The following is a 19937-nucleotide window of genomic DNA, read 5'->3' on the forward strand; positions in this document are numbered from 1 at the left end:
GCGATTCGAACGAAGGGCTACCATATTTTGTTTCATCACATCACATTTAGCAGCACGTGCAATCATCTGAAGTCATCTCACATCATGATCTGCACTGACGTGTTATGTCACGATATAACATGGCATTACATATCTGTCTGTGTTTGGGATGTCTAGGGGAAATTTGGGGCGGAGTGGTTGTGTGTTGTGTTTTTGTTTGTTTATGTGAGTGAACAACCTGCAGCAGTGCTAATGACAGCACCCCAAAACACACACTGTTGAAAGTGGGGGAGTGTGCCTTCATTGAGCTATTATCATGTCTTTGTGAGCGTTGCCTTTTAGACGTGGTCGTAAAAAAACACAGAAAGTAGCACCAGAACAATATCAAGGAAGAGTGAGAAAGCAGTACGTAAAGACAGGCAGATAGGGGATGAGGTAAAGGGGTGTAACGGGGTAGCAGGTTTTGGATAATCAAAGAGAGGGAGACATGAGGAGGAGCAGGAACTGAAATTATAAGACATTTGAGGATTTCAAAATCAAACAGGAAACAGCGGAAAACAAAGATGAATGGGATGTTACAAAGCATGACAACACATTAAAAGCACACACACACACACACACACACACACACACACACACACACACACACACACACACACACACACACACACACACACACACACACACACACACACACACACACACACACACGCTGCAGGCCCGTCTAATCCCTGTTAAAGTCAGTCGAGGGTGTTACGTGCTTGCAGTTCACATCAGCGCCATCAAAATGCCCCATTGGAAATTTACTGACCTTTTAAGCAGCACAGTGGGGCCACATAAACACACACTCCTTGTGCATCACCGTGTGTGTGTGCACCTAACACACTCACACTTGCACACACACTGTAGATGCTCACATTGTCAGACTGCTGTTACCACTATAGTGCCAGGACTTTGATACAGCCACCTACAGTGGAACCACAATCAGACGCCTGTTAGGTCACCCTGTCTGCCCTCGGTGTGTGTGTGTGTGTGTGTGTGTGTGTGTGTGTTCGTGTGTTGGTGTGTATGAGCGCCTGGCCCTCACATTCCAGTCTCTGGTGTCATCCCTCTCATCAGACGTTTCCCGGCACATAAACGTCCACTGACACGTTTGTTTATGAAGCCTAATTGGCTTCTATTCCTCCATGCAAAAAAAATGGCTGACTTCTTTCTCACTCCTCTCTGTCCCTCTCTCTCTCTCTCTCTCTCTCTCTCTCTCTCTCTCTCTCTCTCTCTCTCTCTCTCTCTGTCTCTCCATCCTAACAGATGTGGACGAGTGTGCAGACAACAACGGCGGATGCCAGCAAGTGTGCGTCAACACCATGGGCAGCTACGAGTGTCAGTGCACCCACGGCTTCTTCCTCAGTGACAACCAGCATACCTGCATCCACCGCTCTGATGGTAAGACACACCAGAGGCACTATGGACTCCAAGTGTATGTAAAAGCTATACTCGGTGTGTTCGCAAGCCACTGGATTACATTGTCTACAATATTTTAAGGTTGTGGTGGTAAATGGATCAGTTTGTTTCAAGTTGTAATCCGTTGTATTTGAGTTACATTGTAGTTTCCAGTGGCGACTTTGGGGGTAAATGTAGTTGCAGGCACTTTTGGACCAGAGTTTCATTGAAAAAAGAACCATTATGGACTGTATGAAGAATTTATCCATGGGGGGAACCTTCACATGGTTTTGATGGCTTACAAGTTGTCAGGGCAGTTTGACTCGGCAGTAAAGCTCATGGAAGTTAACCTCCCTTTGAACACGAGAACACGAACAGTCTCTCTTTATGTCCATCCCTTCTCTTTGCTGTCCCCGTGGCATCTGAGGGGGCTGACATCTTGGTTCAGTGGCACTCTACACCCACAGGGCCAGGGGCAGACACTGGGCCTGAAATGTGACTTCTGACGTTTGGCATTCATTTTGTGTCTGTTTCTTAAAATGGTTTGACCCCACTACCCCCGCATGTCCCCAAACCCGTTAAGCCTGTCGCTTTTAATTAATGGGCTCAGTCTGTAGTGGAGAGGCGAGCTGCAGAAGCACTGATCCTGAGGTGAGGAGGGCTTCCCTTTCCCCCCTACACACACATTCTCTAGGGGCGCACTCACACTAGACCATCTGTACCGTGCCCAAGTACCATTGCCCCCCTAAAGTCTAGTTTGGTTTGACCAGTGTGAGTGCGCTGCTCTGTACTCAAGCACGGACGGTACACTTCCTCAGCTCCGGCACAGTTTGGTAGAGGTGTGCTTGGGCACGGTACAGATACTAAGGAGCCGACTCGAGCACAAGCATAGACGGCAATTCTGATTGGCGTTGTTCTGATGTTGAAGTGGAATGTTTTGCAGCGAATAGGGCCAGATGAAAATATTAAAAAAACAATCTGATAGAATTAATCTGGCCTTGGCCCGGACCTTTAGGAGCAGTGTGAATACAGGCCAGTGGAGGAGTGATGAGGGGGGGACAATCATGCTGGGACATGGTACAGGGCAACTAGGCCTATAGTGTGAATGCGCTCTAAGCACAAAACGTACACGTATGTAGATGTGAAAAGGAGAGTGTGTGCAGTCAAACTCAAAGAGAGATGAGAGGACAGTCAGAGCGACCTCTCCGTGTTGGGAGCCAGTGGCAGGATGTTAGAGGATTCTCTGTGGAGGCCTTCAGACAAACAGGTGAAAGACATGCAGAAATAGAAGAGTGTTTGTGCACCGGAAACCCCCCTCAACCAGCATGTGAATACATCACCCTTTTCCCTCTCTCTTCTCCTCTCCGTCACTACTATTCCCAGTTATGGCATATCTAACAAGGTAGCAAACTAATTCAGGTGAAAGCCTTTAAGAGCTCCTTTTACTTTGCATTATGGATTATCAATGTTTTCACCATCAAATTACATACAATCAATTACAACACTCATGGACAAACCAGAAAACAATCCAGAATCCAAAAGCAAATTGATTTAAAGGTCACTTATCATGAAAAATGTTTTCAACATTAATGTCAGATTTATGTCCACTTATGATGTAATAATGGGAGAAGCCACGCCCCCTCATTACCAACCTAAGTTAGCACTACCTCCACCTGTGGTAAGCCACATCCCAAGATCCCTTTTGAATCTAACTGACAGTTAGATTCAAACCAGCAGTTAGATTCAGGGCCGAACAGAGCTGACTGAGCTTTTGGGAAAGGCGGGGCTTAATGAGACAGAGGCTCTTAAACTGAGCATTTCAGACAGAGGCTGAAAAGAGGAGATTCAGCATTGGCACTGTGAGAAATATAAAGTTTTTCTTTGGACACTACATGAAAACGGTTTCTCGAAACAAAAGTTACAATTTTGAATCTAAAAAATTGGCATAATATGTGACCTTTAAACAAATATTTGTGCTAATTTCCCAAAGTTTCCAAAATGTTAAAAATATAGATGTTTTACTCTTTACTCTTCATAAATAATTAAATCCTGTATTTATGTAAATCCACCTTCTCCTTCCATGTCCTATTTATTCCAGAGACCAAAAAGCCGTCACTGTGTTAACATGCGTAATTCCTGCTCCTCCACGGTAAACAAGCGAGTGAAGATGCTTGTGGCTCTGTAACCACGAGCTCCCCCCCCCCAGCACCTCCACCCCGTCCACACAGTCTCAATCAGACACTTGTCCCCTCCTGCCTCTCTCCTCACAGGAATAGCAGAGGCATCCCGCTGTCCCACAGGAATCTCCATACACACTCTTTTTCCATCTCCCCTCCCCACGGCTATAGGGCTTCTCTCACTCCTTCATCTTGTCTCTGCCTATTCATTTTCTCTCTGCTCACGACTCTCTTTGGTAACACTTTACAATAAGGGTGACATAATGAACTGTTAGTTAATGCTATTAATGGTTAGCTAATGCTAATAGTTCATGCTTATTATGCATTAACTAAAGATAAAGGTAATGCTTGGTTAACTAATGCTTAGAAAGACTGCATACATTCTTGTCACTTCTGTTCCTGTTGTGGGTTGATCTTATAACCAGCTTGTATGTGATGACTCCTGGTGACTGATAGCCCAGTCTGCTGAGGACGTAGGAAATATCTCCTTTGATATGCCATATTCACCATAACTGCAACAGTAGAGTTATGGTGTTACAGGGAGAGGCAGCCTTCAGTTTTAATGCACCCAAGCTCTGGAATAAACTTCCAGGGGACTTGAGGTCTGCTTCAACACTCGGCTCTTTTAAATCAGGTCTGAAGACTTTACTGTTTCCGTTTTAACCTGTCATTTTAAATTTTTATTTATTTTTATTCTTTTTAAATGTTTTAATTATTTTATGTTTTATTTGTATTCATGTTTCTCATTCGCATTTTTTTTAAAAATGTGTGCTCTATACTTGATGTATTTTGTTCTTGCTTCTGTAAAGCACCTTGAATGGCCTTGTGTCCGAAATGTGCTTTAGAAATAAACTTGCCTTGCCTTGCCTTGCCTTACAAACGGTATGTAGGATGGAACCTTGAATGCGTGTGAGAAGGAGAGACAGTGTGTGTTAGCTTGCGTCTCCTTTTCTTTCACCCTGACACTAGCCTGAGGTTTGATAAAGCCAATTGTTTGTTCCATGCTGGTGTGATTCCACTGTGTGGTGCTCTGCAGCTGTCTGAAGCTCTTCCAGGGGAGAACCAGGACTTTGGCCCTGCCAGATCTTAAAGGTTCAGTAAGCGGAATGGTCAGTTTAGCTAACTTCCTGTCAGGGACTGCAGTTAGCAGTCCCCTCCCTCAACCCCACGTCACCACATTAATGCACTGCGGTCTTCAAGCAGCGAGTTATCTAGCATCATCTCAGATCCATAAGTGTGATAAAACATGATAAAAACCATCAAAACAGACATTGGGAAGGATTTTACCTGCTCCGCCATTGTAGGCGCATACACATTCACCCATCGGTAGCTCTGCACGTGCACCGGCAGTGAGACGGGTGGCGGTTTGTAGCGTTCTCTCTTCTGATTGGTTATCAGTAGTGGGATCCTCGAAAAGTTTATTTGGCGATTACATGCAGAACGAGTGACTGAGAGATCGGCTTTATGAAACGTGCACACTATATAAGTGATCACTGTACGAATAAAGAACGATTTAACACTTATATTAACATACAAAAATCGCTTAATTCACCTTTAACCTCTCCCATCAATTCTCCTCATCTGTCAGGATGAGAAGCTCAAGTCCATGTTGGGTACATTTGGTGCCGTCTAAAATGGAGGATCTGGCTTGTCCCTTGAAGCTTTAGGGATACCTACTACACCCTTTGAAAAAAAGATACAGGTTTGTGCTGAGCTTGTGCCATGGAAAAGGTCAGTGTTAGGTGTATTTCTCTTGTAATGAAACTCCAGTTGTTATTTCTCACAGTTGTGTGTGATTTATTTAGCAGCAGCAGTGCAAAAGGTTGATTAGTTGCCGTGTAGTGTGTAGATATCAAATGAGACCTGGTCTGTGTGTGTGTGTCTTGATTTATTAATTGTGCTTTTTCGGACAATATAGCCCCCGCCAAATCAGAGTGCAAAAAAAAATAATTCTTGTAAACGCTTGTAAACTCTTTCTCTGAGCTCGACAACCAAAATTCCTGGCAAAGTTTGGAGTTGGCAGTGAGTTGGGAATTTTCAAACACCATCTCATGCCCGGCGCTGCGAGAGAATGTTTTGGTCGCACGAGTGTCTGTGCATGCAGGATGACTAGGGGGGATTCTTTATAGTGGACTTTAGGCAAGAAAAATAAACCATTTGGAAGAGAAAGAATCATTACATTGTATATTGGTGGTAGGATGGCCTAGAGGAAAGGTGGCCAACAAGTAACCATGAGGTCGCTGGTTCGGTCCCCGGCACCGGACAGGAGGGTGTTAGTAGTAAAACTAGTAGTGGCTGGTATTACATCTACGGTGCACACCATCTCTACCATTGTGTCCTTGAGCAAGACACTAAACCCCAAAACTGCTCAGGGGCGCTGTACTATGGCTGACCCTGAGCTCTTAACCCCCTCCGAAGTGTGGTAACTTGAGAGGGGATATGCGGAAAGACAAATTTCAATGTAACCATTGACTAATAAAGTAACTTAACTTAACTTATTGTAACAAAAACTGACAGTCCGGGGACATTTTCCCTCTTGATTATCAGTTGTGTTTTATTTCCATGTTGTTCCAGGTTGCAAAAATGATTAGGCGTGCAGCTCAGCCCCTGTGGGTATGTGAGCACAGCGCCGATTGGGAAACACAGTGGCTACTCCTTGATTTATGACCAGAGTCGGCACAGATGAAATATCTAGCTCCTGGAAAAGGCTAGATTTAATGGTAGGGATTACAACTACAACAGGGGGGCAATGTGCCACAAAGCACGGCGCTCCGACACGCAGGCCACTTACACAAGGCACTTATACAATTATTTTCATTTATCTCTAGATGTTTTTTTTTTCTCAGGTAATCAATAAATCTTTTTCTCTATAAAATGCAAGTAAATTATATACAAAAATCATTATTTCATCATTCAGATTTCTTGAAAATTCCTTGGTTTATCCAGTAAACATGTATTTTATTCACATTCTTATTGTAATCACACATGAGCCTGACAGCTCCTTTCCCTATTGGAGGAAACTTTATTAGACTATTTCTAAGAAGTAGAAACACATGTAATACATAGTTTAAAACTAATAACTATGTGGTTCTACCTCTAATACATGTTTTCAATGTACAGTATTTGACAAGAATGAACTGTGCCTTACTATATTACCATTGATTATCTGTTCATACAGTAATACATGTTTACAACTACATTAGTATGTTCATATGAACCATTTATTACAATTTTTTTTTTAAAGATATTTTTTATGCTTTATTTGATAGTGCAGAGAGACAGAGGTGAAATGGGGCAGAGAGGGGAGTGACATGCAGAGAACGACCGCGGGTGGGAATCGAACCCGGGTCTGCTGCTGGGCCCGGCCCGGGAGGGGGACGCCTTACCAACTGAGCTGAAGGCGCCCCCATTTATTACAATTTTGTACTGCTTATGAAAGCTCAATCGGCGGAGGGAAAAGGGATGCTATTTTTATGACGTAATGAGTTATTTCACATATACCATGTTTAAACAGTGTGCATGTGATGAGAGAAAGGAAGCACAGAGAGCAGTGGATTGTGGGAGCAGGGGATGGGGGGAGCTGTGCATGTTGAGAGAGAGAGAGAGAGAGAGAGAGAGAGAGATAGAGAAAAATAAACACAGAGACAAACACAGAGGAGTGGACCAATGGGAGTTGCGTGCGTTTATTTGGAGTTGTGCGAGGAGAGGAAGCAGACTGAGGGCTGAGGCGTGCACACACACACACACACACACACACACACACACACACACACACACACACACACACACACACACACACACACACACGCCAACACAGCATATGCTCTTCACAAAGGAGGAATTCCCACTTTAAACAAACCCAAACGCAGGAAATTGGAGGTACGGGGGGAGCGTTTTAAATGACAGGCCCAGGGGACCACGTGGGACCTCTAAGTACAGGGAGCTGTGTCTATACCTAGCTGCTAGCATCATCAATTACAAAACATCATCAAAAGTTCCAAACACCTCACTTCTTCTTGTCATACACCGTAACATCATTACAACTCTGTCAAACCTATATATGTGCTGCTCACCAGTTCTCATTTCACAATCCCTACAATGCAATATATAAAAAGGTAACATTGTCAGTTGAAAAACAGCCCTACAGGTTATAGTTGTATACTATAAATAGGGATATAAGAGTTTGACTTCATAATGTCTAGTCTATTCTTACTTCATAGGAATGATAGAGGGTGGTAAGTGTATTTGGAATTTTTTTTTAGTGCAGTGACCCTTTTCTTACATTCAAGTCACTGGCTTTTGAGACAGCTGAGCAGAAATGGCGAGATTCAATCCAGTGTTAAAGGGCTAGTTCCGTCTTTATGAAGTGTAATACATGGCCGAACTACTAAGTGCAAAAAATAAAAGACTGTCTGCCGTTGCATCCTTTATGTATAATGCGCACTGAATCTGAATGAGACTTCTGAGGCATATGTTATCATCAGGCTAGTGTTGTGTGTGAAATGTATTAAACCTCCTTGAAGCAACAACAGTCCATTTTACACTGATCACACACACACACACACACACACACACACACACACACACACACACACACACACACACACACACACACACACACACACACACACACACACACACACACAGGGTCATCAGAGCGCGGTGGGGCTGCGGAAAGTAATGCTTTTCTTTTCAAGCTCTTCCACTCTTCCTTCATTTTATAAATACTTTGTTTAAATATTATTCCAACAAGTCGTCGGAATAAGCAATCTCTCTCTCTCTCTCTCTCTCTCTCTCTCTCTCTCTCTCTCTCTATTTGAGGTAAATAAATAAATAAATAAAGCAGGTCAATAGGAGTTATTTACCTGTAAACGGAAGGTAGAATCTTACTTTTCTCTGCTCATTTTTCCCTACCCAAAGCTGCATGCTGCTTTATTTTTAGGCCAGAGGAGTTTGCCTTTTGGTCAGTGGAAATGTTTAATACGAAGGGCGTTGAGCTGACCTGGTGTATGTCTGCTGCTCAGTAGCAAACACAGGCAACATGGGGAGAATTAAAACACACACACACACACACACATACATACATCATCATCATCATCATAGGAAACTAACATCTGCCTCAGCCAACCGCTCTGACACTCTCTCTCACTCTCTCACTCTCTCTCACTCTCACTCACTCACTCACTCACTCACTCACTCACTCACTCACTCACTCACTCACTCACTCACTCACTCACTCACTCACTCACTCACTCACTCACTCACTCACTCTCACACACACACACACACACACACACACACACACGCGCACACACATGCACGCACGCTTTGTAGTCATGCTATTTCAGTTAACAAGGGGCTGTGTGAATCAAACAGTTCGCCCCCTAAAGTTTTTCCTCTCTTTAGCGTTAGCAGCTGGCCTCTGTTAACATTAACACAGTGAACTCTGGTTGGCCTGCTCCATGTAAACGTAGCTGCTGCTCTGACGCCATAGCTAGCTGCTCCGAGGGACACAACAAGCTACGCACACTGCCTGTGTCTAGTATACCTGGGCTTTGCAGGTTGTAGCTCATTAACTACAAATGGAAGTGTATTTTTTCTTGACCGCTGACGCATTTTTTTTCCAAAGTGCGCCATCAGTTCTAGAAAAAAAACTTCCGACCTTCCAGGAAAAACATTTGGTTTCAGTTCATTTCAGTTTCTGTTTGCTTTCGAAAAAGGCAAAACTCAAACACACTATAAATTGTTTGTTACCAAAGTATTGTGCCAAGAAATGCTGTTCAATTATTGGTCAGACAGTTAGGCCAGTAAAAAAAGGCAAAATCCCGCCGCAATTTCTACCATAGCCTACATCACAAAGCATCGTCAGGTTATTTCCATGCCGGGCATAATGTGTGGAGCACATATTATCACAGCAAGGTGGCGGTTTATTTCTATTCAATGGATATTGTGCCATGAACTGCACTATAATGGTAGTTAAATATTAAAAATAACAATAAAGTGGCAGAGTGGAAATCTCACTCATATGAAGACTGGAAGCTAAGCCAGAGCTAATGCTAAATACAATCTCCACTACTTTCATCTCTTGTCTGCTCTGTCTTTAAAATCACCTTCAAGTTATGTCGGGAAATCTTGTAATACGTACATTATTCTGAGATGGGAATCCTTTTTAACATCCTGGGAAAAGCTTTGACCCTGTTTTCCAGGTGACCATCTCTTCCTGTGATCTTAAAAGTTCCGCTAAATAAAAGGAGAGAGCTGTCAAGGCAGTTGTTTGTAGCATCTAGCGGTTGTAAGGGTTTCTCTATATTAAGCCTGTGTTTATGTTGCTTCCGGTCACAAAGGGGGATTTTGCCAGCAGAAGATAAACACAGTATTTTTTGCTCCGTGTTTCACAACTACCGTAGTCACTACCAAGCTTTTAGGTGAGTTTTATTCTGGAAAATAAAAATAGTTATATAATCTACACCGACAGTCGCTACTGTGTTACGTGTGAAGTTAAAGTGAAAGAAATGCTAAAGAATGAAGGAGAGGGGTGTGTGTGTGTGTGTGTGTGTGTGTGTATATATTTGGAGAAGAGATTGGGGAGGGTTGTTAGAAAGGCACAGTCCTTATTTAAAGGACTTTGAATGCAGCCAGTTAAAGAAAAGCTCTCATTGAAATTCATGGCTTAGCATCTATAGCACGGGGGTTTGTTGAGTGGACCAGTGAGGGAGACACACAGCCAGCGTCTGACAGATTGCAATTAAAATGGCATTTACCAGAGCATGGACAGGAAAGTGTGTGTGTGTGTGTCTGTGTGTGTGTGTTTGAACATCTTTGAACATCATGGTAGAGAAACATTTCAGAAGAGGCAGAGAATCATTTCTCCTTCTGACAATAGTGAAACCACTGATCAGCTCAATGAAAAAATGAGTACAACACGATCATACATTAAAGGGACAGTTCAGTATTTTCATCATCATTTTAAAGGAGTTCCAGGGAGACGTTGCAGGAGTCAGCATTGTTACTGTTGCAGATGGAGCCAGAACAAATTTTTTTTTTCACCAGGTATATAAATACTTACATAAAAAATTGTTATCCGTTCAATTGCGCGCTAAATGTAGGATTTCTTCATTGCTGATTTTTGCGGACTGATACGCTTGCACTTCACCGGTGGGAGCTGGCATAGTAATACAAGGACGAACTACGCTTGAAAAAATAGTGAAAAAAGAAATGGTTGTCTGCCAATGCTGTGTTGTGTGTCAGTCAGCAAATGAGCTGTGAAAAAATCCTTAAATTTATTGTACAGTTAAAAAGATTTACATTTTTGAAGTACGCATTTATACAGCTCTGGAAGAAATGAAGAGAACCCTCCAAATTGTCAGTGTCTCTCGTTTGACTATTTATAGGCGTATGATTGAGTAGAATGAACATTTTGGTTTTATACTATAAACTACTGACAACATTTCTACCAAATTCCCAATAAGAATATTGTCATTAAGAGCATTTTCCATTAAGTAATGTAGAGATGAAGATTTAAGAAAAATCCAGACTGGTCTCTTAATTTTTTCCGGGGCTGTATATGTGGCGAAAAAGCAATTTTCTTCTGGCCCCCTCTGAAACAGTACAAGGCTGACTTCTGTTGCAGCAACATGTGCCCCAATGTTCCACCCTCTCCATAAGGCAACACAATAACTATGCCCGAGTACCCCATACAACCCCTCTTCAAAAAAAACTGAACTATCCCTTTAACTCTAGAAAAGGCACTGCCCGTCACATACCATTGACTCTTAGCCAGCCTGCAGCAGTGTTTTCATGCCAGAGGAAGCTGTAACAACAGCCGTATAACTTGTTCCTGTTTGATATAGAGTTTTGAGGCTTTTTAAAAGGTTTATTTAAAAGAGGCCTTTTTTAAGTGGAGTTCTTTTTATGAGTGGCTTTGTGCCCTGCCATACAGTCACACAGTACAAACACTTGTTAATTCACACATGTGTGGCCACAGACAGGCATGCACATGGTCATTAGCGATTGCGCATTGCAAACACGCATTGGACATAATGTAGACACACAAAAGACACTTTATTGAACATGGAGGGCTTACGTCTTCTGTACTGTTTCCATAGTGGTAGACACATGGCAGTGACAATGGCCAATCTTACCACTGGCATAATTCAGTAACCTTAAAGGGAAATACCGCAGATTTTTAGACATCAAAGTCTGATGCACGCCAGGCTTTGAGTACTACCATACAACATTTTGAGAGCAGTATAATACCTTCCAATTCAATTAAATAAACTAACAACAACACAAACAGTTCTATAAAACAGTAGAAAGCATTCAAGTAGTGTCTGTTTAGCATTGTTCAAAGTGCATATTGCAGTGGGAATAAGAGTTATTTTGTCGTTGTGGTGCCAATGTGGTGATAATATAAGTGTTAAATCGCTTTTTATTCATACAGTGACCACTTACTGTATATACTGTGCGCATTTCATAAAGCCAATCTCTCAGTCACCCGCTCTGCATGTAATCGGCAAATAAACCTTTCGGGATCCAACTACTGATAACCAATCAGAAGAGAGAACGCTACAAACCGGCACCCGTCTCACTGCCGGTGCACGTGCAGAGCAACAGATGGGTGAATGTGTATGGGCTTACAATGGCGGAGCAGGTAAAAAATCCTTCCCAATGTCTGTTTTGATGGTTTTCATCATGTTTTATCACACTTACGGATCTGAGATGATGCTAGATAACTCACTGCTTGAAGACCGCAGTGCATTAATGTGGTGACGTGGGGACGAGGGAGGGGACTGCTAACTGCTGTCACTGACAGGAAGTTAGCTAAACTGACCATTCCGCTTACTGAACCTTTTTTTTTTTTTTTTTTTTGTTAGGGACAGTGCATATTCATGAACAGCTGTAACATTTACAGCTGTAAAAATGCCAGATTTTAGCAAAAATGCTAGATTTCATCTGTTGTCCCTAGCATGCAAAGAAATACAAGTTAAAAAATTAATACATATACAAAGGCACAAATAACACAAGAAAATAAAAGAGTTTAAAGGTGGTCACAGACTTGGTTTTCTTTTATCCACTGTTTGAGGTGTGTTTTGAAGGTTGAATAATTTTCTGAGTCTCTTATTGTGAGTGGGAGAGTATTCCAATATTTAGTTCCTTTGACTGACAGAACAGTTTGTCCGAATGTAGTACGTCTGTATGGGACATCACAGTCTCCTCGGGCTGTGGCCCTGGTGCCAGTCCCACTCGCAGACTTCAGCTTAATAAAATCTTTCAAAGGTGGAGGAGCAAGTCTGTGCAAAATTTTATATATAAAACATGCATTTTTAAAATAAACAAAGTTATGAAAATTTAATAAATGATGTTTATCTAAAGCAATACAATGGTGGAACGAAAATGGCTTTTTGTCTTTTTTTATGGCCTTTTTAAAAAGGGATTGTATTGGTTTGAGTGTTGTGCCAGCAGCAAGTGACCATGTGGTTATACAGTAGTCAATATGTGAAAAAATCATCAAGTGTAAAAACATTCGAGCAGCATTAGTAGTCATGAAGGATCTTACTTGTCTGAAATTGTATATATTAAAATGTACAGTCTTTGTTAATTGTTTGATATGTTTTTTAAATGTTAATGTTGGGTCCAATGTTAGGCCCAAATATTTAAACTCATTAACTAAACACTAAATTAAGTTCTACACCGTCCAGGTAAACGCCAGACTGCTGAAGGCTGGTTGGCTGTTTAGTGAACATCATGCAGACTGTTTTCTTTGTGTTTAGTTGGAGACATGAATCTTTGACCCAGCTTTGCACTTGGGTCATGGCTGTTGTTAAAATTTGTGAAACTTCATGAGTATTCCTGCCCTGTGTAAAAACAACTGCATCGTCAGCATACATTTGAATGTTTACATTTCTACACACTTCCGGTAGGTCATTTATATACATAGTGAATAAAATAGGTCCCAAAATACTCCCTTGTGGGACCCCTGTTGGACAGTCAAGGTAAGAAGATGTGTTGCCAGAGGACACCTATCATTTAAGTATGATAGAAAAAGGATGTCCCAATTTTTTGAAGTCAGATTTAATATGGTTAAAAATATACCCGGATGCCTACTATATCCGGTCGAGACTTTTTTAGTGTCTACATTTTTTCGTGTTGAAATCAGCATATTTGGCCGATTCTGAACCACAATCCAGTGTGCACCAGAGAGAGACAAGATCAAGGCGCAATGTTATGATGAAATAAATAGCCAAGGTGTCTCTAGGGAGCTCTGTGAAGTCTGCACAAGCTGCATTATGGGTAATGTAAGCATCACCTTTTAACAAAGAGGAAGACTCTGTTGAATAAAAAAAATTATAGCCTATCTATTTTTTATTTTTTTTAAACTGCCCATCATAGTTGTTAAAGTGGTAAAGGAAATTGTTGTTTAATCAGTGGAGTCAGTCGCAAGTTATGTCCCTTTTCTTTTTAAACAGTATTATGTGCATGCATATAAAATATATAATACGTATATATACAAAAGATTCATATCCGGCCTGAGCAAGAGATGTATAACTTGTGCTCAAATGATCAAGGATGAGTAAAATGTATCAAATGTTTTGGACTGAAGCACTGCAGCCTTTCAAATGTAACCCCCAGCATTCTAACGTTATCAAAAATCCTGATACATAAGCGAATACATGCAGGGCGGGTAACAACTTCTGAATACACTTTTAATAGTCCATTTGTATCTGGTCCTCTTTTTGAGCATTTTGAATTGACTGCAGTTTTTAGTGGTTGAAGTTACACTACAGTAGATGTGTAGACTATTTCATTGATATCATTGAAATATATTAATAAGATATAGTTCGTGTCTCCTATAATTTTGTTGTTGTTGAATGAATCGAAATTCAAATGTTGAAATTAGTGCCATCAGCGTTAACGCGTATATTTTTTTCAAAATCTTTGCCCTTTGCATATGTCTCAATCTGGAACACTGTTATCATTCCAAAAGGGTGTCTCCTTTCTCAAGACTACCCCATTGTTGTAACATTTCATTTCTGTTTAAGGCGAGCTATATTTTTGACATTGATTGTGTTACCTCATTGCTCATTGCACTCCTTTTGATTTGGAATAAATCGCCCAATAGTCAAGTTCATAGAAGCTACCTTATCTTTTATATTCATTTCATTCCCTACCATGAAACATCAGTAAGAATTGCTTTACATTGTTAATATGGACTCAAACCCTGTTGTGAAATGCAGAATAGTCAAATTTAAAACATGCCCTAAAAAAAATGCGCAATGGAAAATTATGGAAATTCTGCGCTTGATCGTTTGCCAGGCCTAGTTGAAACATCTTTAAAAAGTTAACATCATATTTAGCTCACGGCCGATTGAAAGTGTGAAATGTGTCTTTGGTCTCTGGAGAAGGTGAAGAAGTTGTGAGAGAAAAACAGGGAGGAGGAGAGCCATTCTTGAATGATCCATCTCTCTCTGTCCACCTTCCTCTGCCACATTCCTCTCCTCTTTTCTCTCCATGTCTTTTCCTTCATTTCTCCTCTTTTATTTTTCTTGTCTCCACACAATTCCACTCTGCCAGCTAGACTGTGGGGGCTTTGGGAGGGGGGGTGGGGAGAGGAACGCTGAGAGAGTCAGGTTGTAATAACATGGCTGTGATATGCTTGGACCTGATCTGGAGTCAGCGCTCCGGAGAGATGTGAGGAGATGTGGATCAAGAAAAAGGGAAAGACAGACAGACAGAAAGAGAGAGAGAGAGAGAGAGAGAGAGAGAGAGAGAGAGAGAGAGTGTGTGTGTGTGTGTGTGAGACAGACTGTGTCCTGGGGGGGGCTTCTCAGTGGGCCATGAAGACGTGTCTCCATGTTTTATCTGGACCTGCTGCATGGGGGAGCTTCAGTAGTTGTAAACCTACTGACCTCCCCAAATGAAACAAAAAGCTCCTCACAAGCGCTAAGAAGAAATGTCAGCCTGCTTGCTCTCTATACCTTTCATTGCTAACTGAATCATCAGTAAAAAAAAGGTTACAATGGCTGTATCTAGATTCAGGGGTTGCGGTCTACGAAGGCTGCATTTGAAGACCGATTGCGTCATAGCGGCGCGCAAAGGTTGTTCCATTTGCAAGGCTCCTTGCAAGGCTCCTCATATGTGGCCGAGAAATGCAGCCTTCGTTTCACGGTTTTGAAGGCTGAGTCAGATGTATCCTTCGCGGCCCAACATATCCCATGATTCATTGCGTTTTTTTCAGAGATGGCATACAATAAAATAAAAAATAGCAACGTGTTGCTCCATCTTCTTAACTTTTATCTTCCTTTCTTTTTTTCTTGTACTTTTTTTTCTTTTCGTCTGGTAGGCAACTTCTTTTTCTTTTTTCCTCTGTTGACAAGGCTGTTTCCGTTGGCAGCTATCAGGGTTGCTAGGCAGCACAGGAGCGGCGAGTCGTCACGCAAGGTAACGGCTTGTTACGCAAACCGGAAATGCTCGTAAACGGAGACCTGCGGAGACCGTCCCGTTTAACAGCACTCGTGCGGCCCTGGTTCGGCCTTCGAATCGGCCTTCATAGGCTATAGCCTTCATAGACAATACACAATGCACATTGAAATTTGTGTTTTCGCACATCCCCCCCCCCCCCCCCCCCCCCCCTCAAGTTACCAGACTTCGGAGGGGGTCCTCGCACAGGGTCAGCCCCTGGAGCAGTTTTGGGGTTAAGTGTCTCGCTCAAGGACACAATGGTAGAGATGGCGGGCACCGTTCATGTAATAGCAGGCACCACCAACTTTACAAATAACAACCTCCTGTCCGGTCCTTCTGTCTTCTGTGTCTGTGGTAGTGGTTCTACTTTGTGAATAGTGTAACCCTGATGATGTCTGGAGCTTTATTTCAGCCTGTTGGTAGGTCGCTGCAACACTTTAGTCCAGACTAAGATATCTCAACAACTACTGGATGGATTGCCATGACTGTATCTGCATACATGCATGGCACCCATAGAATAAACCCTTCTGAATGTGCCTCCTGTGGCAGAATGAGGTTGAAATTCGAAATGCGTCCAATACTTTGATTAATGACAAACATCAGCAACATGACTGACATTCCCATCAGCCTCAGTGTGTCCTTATCTTTATTTCTAGTTAGCAAATATAAGCATGCTGAAATAAGATTATTGATCATTTAGCTCAAAGCACAGCCTGAACCCTGTACTCACCAGGTGCTTAGTTGAGAACCATGCTGGTGACTTCACGTCCCTCAAATTTAATTTCAATGATGCCGCTTATCCACTGTGTGGTATCAGCTCAACTCGCCTCGACTCAACGCGCATTTTTGGCGTTTCCACCTCAAAAACATGGTACCTGGGACCTGGTAGCGGTTGAGTTTTTGGTATCGCCTCGCTCGAGGTTCCAAGCAAGCTGAGCCGATGCTAAAAGGTGACGTCGGCAGACTGCCAGCCACTGATTGGCCAGAGACTCCCGGCTTCATTCTCTTGTATATTCTCCCAAACTCTCCGGATCTTTTCGAGTGTATTTTGTCTCGCCGCGTGCAGCCTTCTCTGGCTGTCTTACATTTGATTTGCATCACATATCTGAAAAAACTTAATGAAATTTACATATATTCGCCAAGCTCACCCAGTTGTGTTGGTTGTTGAGGATGTTACTTTAAACATACCTTACACGACAGGAGAGGAGACATGTAGGGCAGCTAGCAGCTGTAAAGCCAATAGTAGCCAACATTTTCCATCCGTATTTTTGTCCGGTTGGTTCAGTTAACAGTACAACAACTGCTCGTAATTTCTGCTTTGCTACTTGGCTCCGGAGTCGGCTTTCTGCCCCTTTGTATGATGACCCCGCCCACGTTCAGGAGGTACTATTTGCAGTGGAAAACGACTCATGTTGCTAGTCGAGTTGAGTCGGGTAGAGCTACATGTGCGGTGGAAAAGCGCCATTAGAGGAATTAATACAATCCAGTTTGACTTTTATCATGGACTTACTGCCTGTGTGGTTGCCTTTCTCCAATATGTTATAATAATTTGATAATTAATTTTGTTTCAGCTTGTCATACTGTGTCCAGCAATAATGTAAAGTGGCGCACGGGCAGATTTGAGCAGGCAGGTGGGGGCATGGCCGGAGCGTGCCTGAGCACGTTGCAGCATTACCATACACATACATGGAAAAATCCGGATTTTCTACGTAATAAATCCTGGAAATTTGAACAAGTGAATCACGACCGGCTGCCCTAGTGTTTAGTGCTCTGCACAGCCACCCCAGCCGGTCAGCAGGGAATACATCTAAATACATGTAAGTCATTACTTGACACTTTAGTATGGTAAAACATGACTATAAATCATTATAACAACGTTTATAGGTCATAAAAGCATAATAGGGCCACTTTAAGTAAAAATGCAAACACTTTTGGCCTTTACCAAAAAAGTTTTGATTAGGTTTGAGTTGTGAAGCGGTCCTGCAAGACATATTGTGTGTATGCATGTATGGTACTATGTGTTACAGGTATTACGTAGGAGGTTAACGAATCGTCTCGCAGGAATTGTTTGAGCTAAGTGCCAATTATCAGTCACTTTTAAATTGAGGTTCACGTGATTGGTATATCACTGTGTCTCTGTCTCTGTGTCTGTGTATGTGTCAGCATGTCAACTCATGACATTGAGCTAGCCAGAGCTGGACATGAGATTCTGAGTGAATATGTATCCATGGACCCATGTGGCTTCTTCTCCAGGACTGATGAGTCAACATGTCAGTGAGCTGCAGGCTTTTGCCTCTCTTGCCTGGCTTGCCTGGTCGAGAGGCCACGGCTCTTGTTTGTTGTTGTAGGCTGGATTGTGCTGAGTCCCAGGCCTGTGTCCACCTTCTCCCCTCTGCCTCCGTTTATTTGACTTTTCCGGGGTTTAAATTGATTGTAGATACTCTGCTTTCTTATGAGTTAAGTTTTCAAACAGGGTCAATGCTTGCTTTAGCAAATGTTTAAAGTTTTTTTTGTAAATATTCCGTAGCTTCATTATGCTGCTAGTTTTTCGGGGTTTGTAAAGGGCCTAACTTTGGCTGTGTATCAGCGCATCGCTTACTGCCTATATTTAATAATAACTGAAATATGTTTTCTGAGTCTAATATTGAACAGAAGGGGCAGATTTGGTTGTATCTGTTGTTAATCATGTAGGTGAACAATTTCTTTGGGCTGCTTTGATTTTGGACTTTGATGAAATGGTCCTCTTTGGAGTGGACAGCTAGAATGGTGGTGTTAAAGAAAGGACTTTTGTTTGGTGAAGGAGACTCTATTGGAACGGCACCTTAATGAGGTACTTGAAGGGTACTTGGGCCTCATGAAGGGACATTACTCACCATGGGGACCAGGGGAGGGGTGTAGGATGGCTCCAAATCAGTGAACTTTGCTCAGTGTCGCCACACAAATGCAAATCTTTGAGAGTGAAGATTGCACATATAACACCTTTTAGTAAATGACTCTGATATTGTTTCTTCTTTAAAAGGCTGCTAAAACATTTTGGGATTCACATACATTTGTTGAATATGAAATACTTGATACTTTGTACAATTTAAATGTTATAGTTAGAGCACATATCACAGCACAGGCTCTGTTGTTGTTTTATGAACAGAAAATCTTTAGAATATTTCAAACTGAATTTGGATTCTAATATGCATCCACATAAACATTTTGGTGATTTCAAGGTTGTGTAGATTATGAAAATGACGGGGTTCTGTAAGGGATAAAACTATGCAATCTGTAAAGTAAGACGGACTGAGTTATGTCTATTTGCAGCCTTTAGTGCATGACAGAGGCTGTAACACGGCTCATATCGAACCTCGTTCCCTAAATTCAAAAAAGTTATAAAGTTGCAATCTAAATTATTCAACGCCCATCGCAAATGAAGTTTATCGTCAAGATGTACAAAATCTCAGCTGTTTGCAATAAACTGATCAAACAAGGACAATTCAAAAAGTCAACATAACTAATACAATAACCAGCTATTTGAATTGTTCTTGTTTTATTTGATTATTGCAAACAGCTCAACGTGTGCACGTTTAGCCAATAAACCTAATTTGCCATGGGGGTTGAATCATTTGGATTTGCAACTGTATATGAAATGAAATTGGAAGGAATTTTCGAAATGGTTGAAAATCCTAGGCAGAAATGGGCTGGTGCTGGACACAAGGGGTTAACAACAGCAGTCCCACAATGAGTTCAAGTGTATGGTTGAGTGTTGAATTTTTCCGCATTGATCTCAACACCGTAACACTAGACAGATGTTTTGCATTGTGATTAATGAAATTCCCCAAAGGTGTTGTATTTAAATTATTTAATTTACTTTGTGACAAAAAGCAACAAGGGGAA

General features: G+C 41.9%; 1 protein-coding gene across 1 annotated transcript in view; it reads left to right on the forward strand.

Moving 5' to 3' along the window:
• The window catches only part of scube1 (signal peptide, CUB domain, EGF-like 1), a 118536-nt gene that overhangs the window by 42094 nt on the left and 56505 nt on the right, over positions 1 to 19937 (forward strand). The window contains exon 4 of the mRNA XM_080050734.1: positions 1288 to 1422. Coding sequence (XP_079906860.1) covers positions 1288 to 1422 — 135 coding nt within the window. The remainder of the gene's footprint in view (positions 1 to 1287; positions 1423 to 19937) is intronic.

This window comes from Ammodytes marinus (assembly GCF_949987685.1).
Source record: "Ammodytes marinus genome assembly, chromosome: 22".
Taxonomy (NCBI): domain Eukaryota; kingdom Metazoa; phylum Chordata; class Actinopteri; order Uranoscopiformes; family Ammodytidae; genus Ammodytes; species Ammodytes marinus.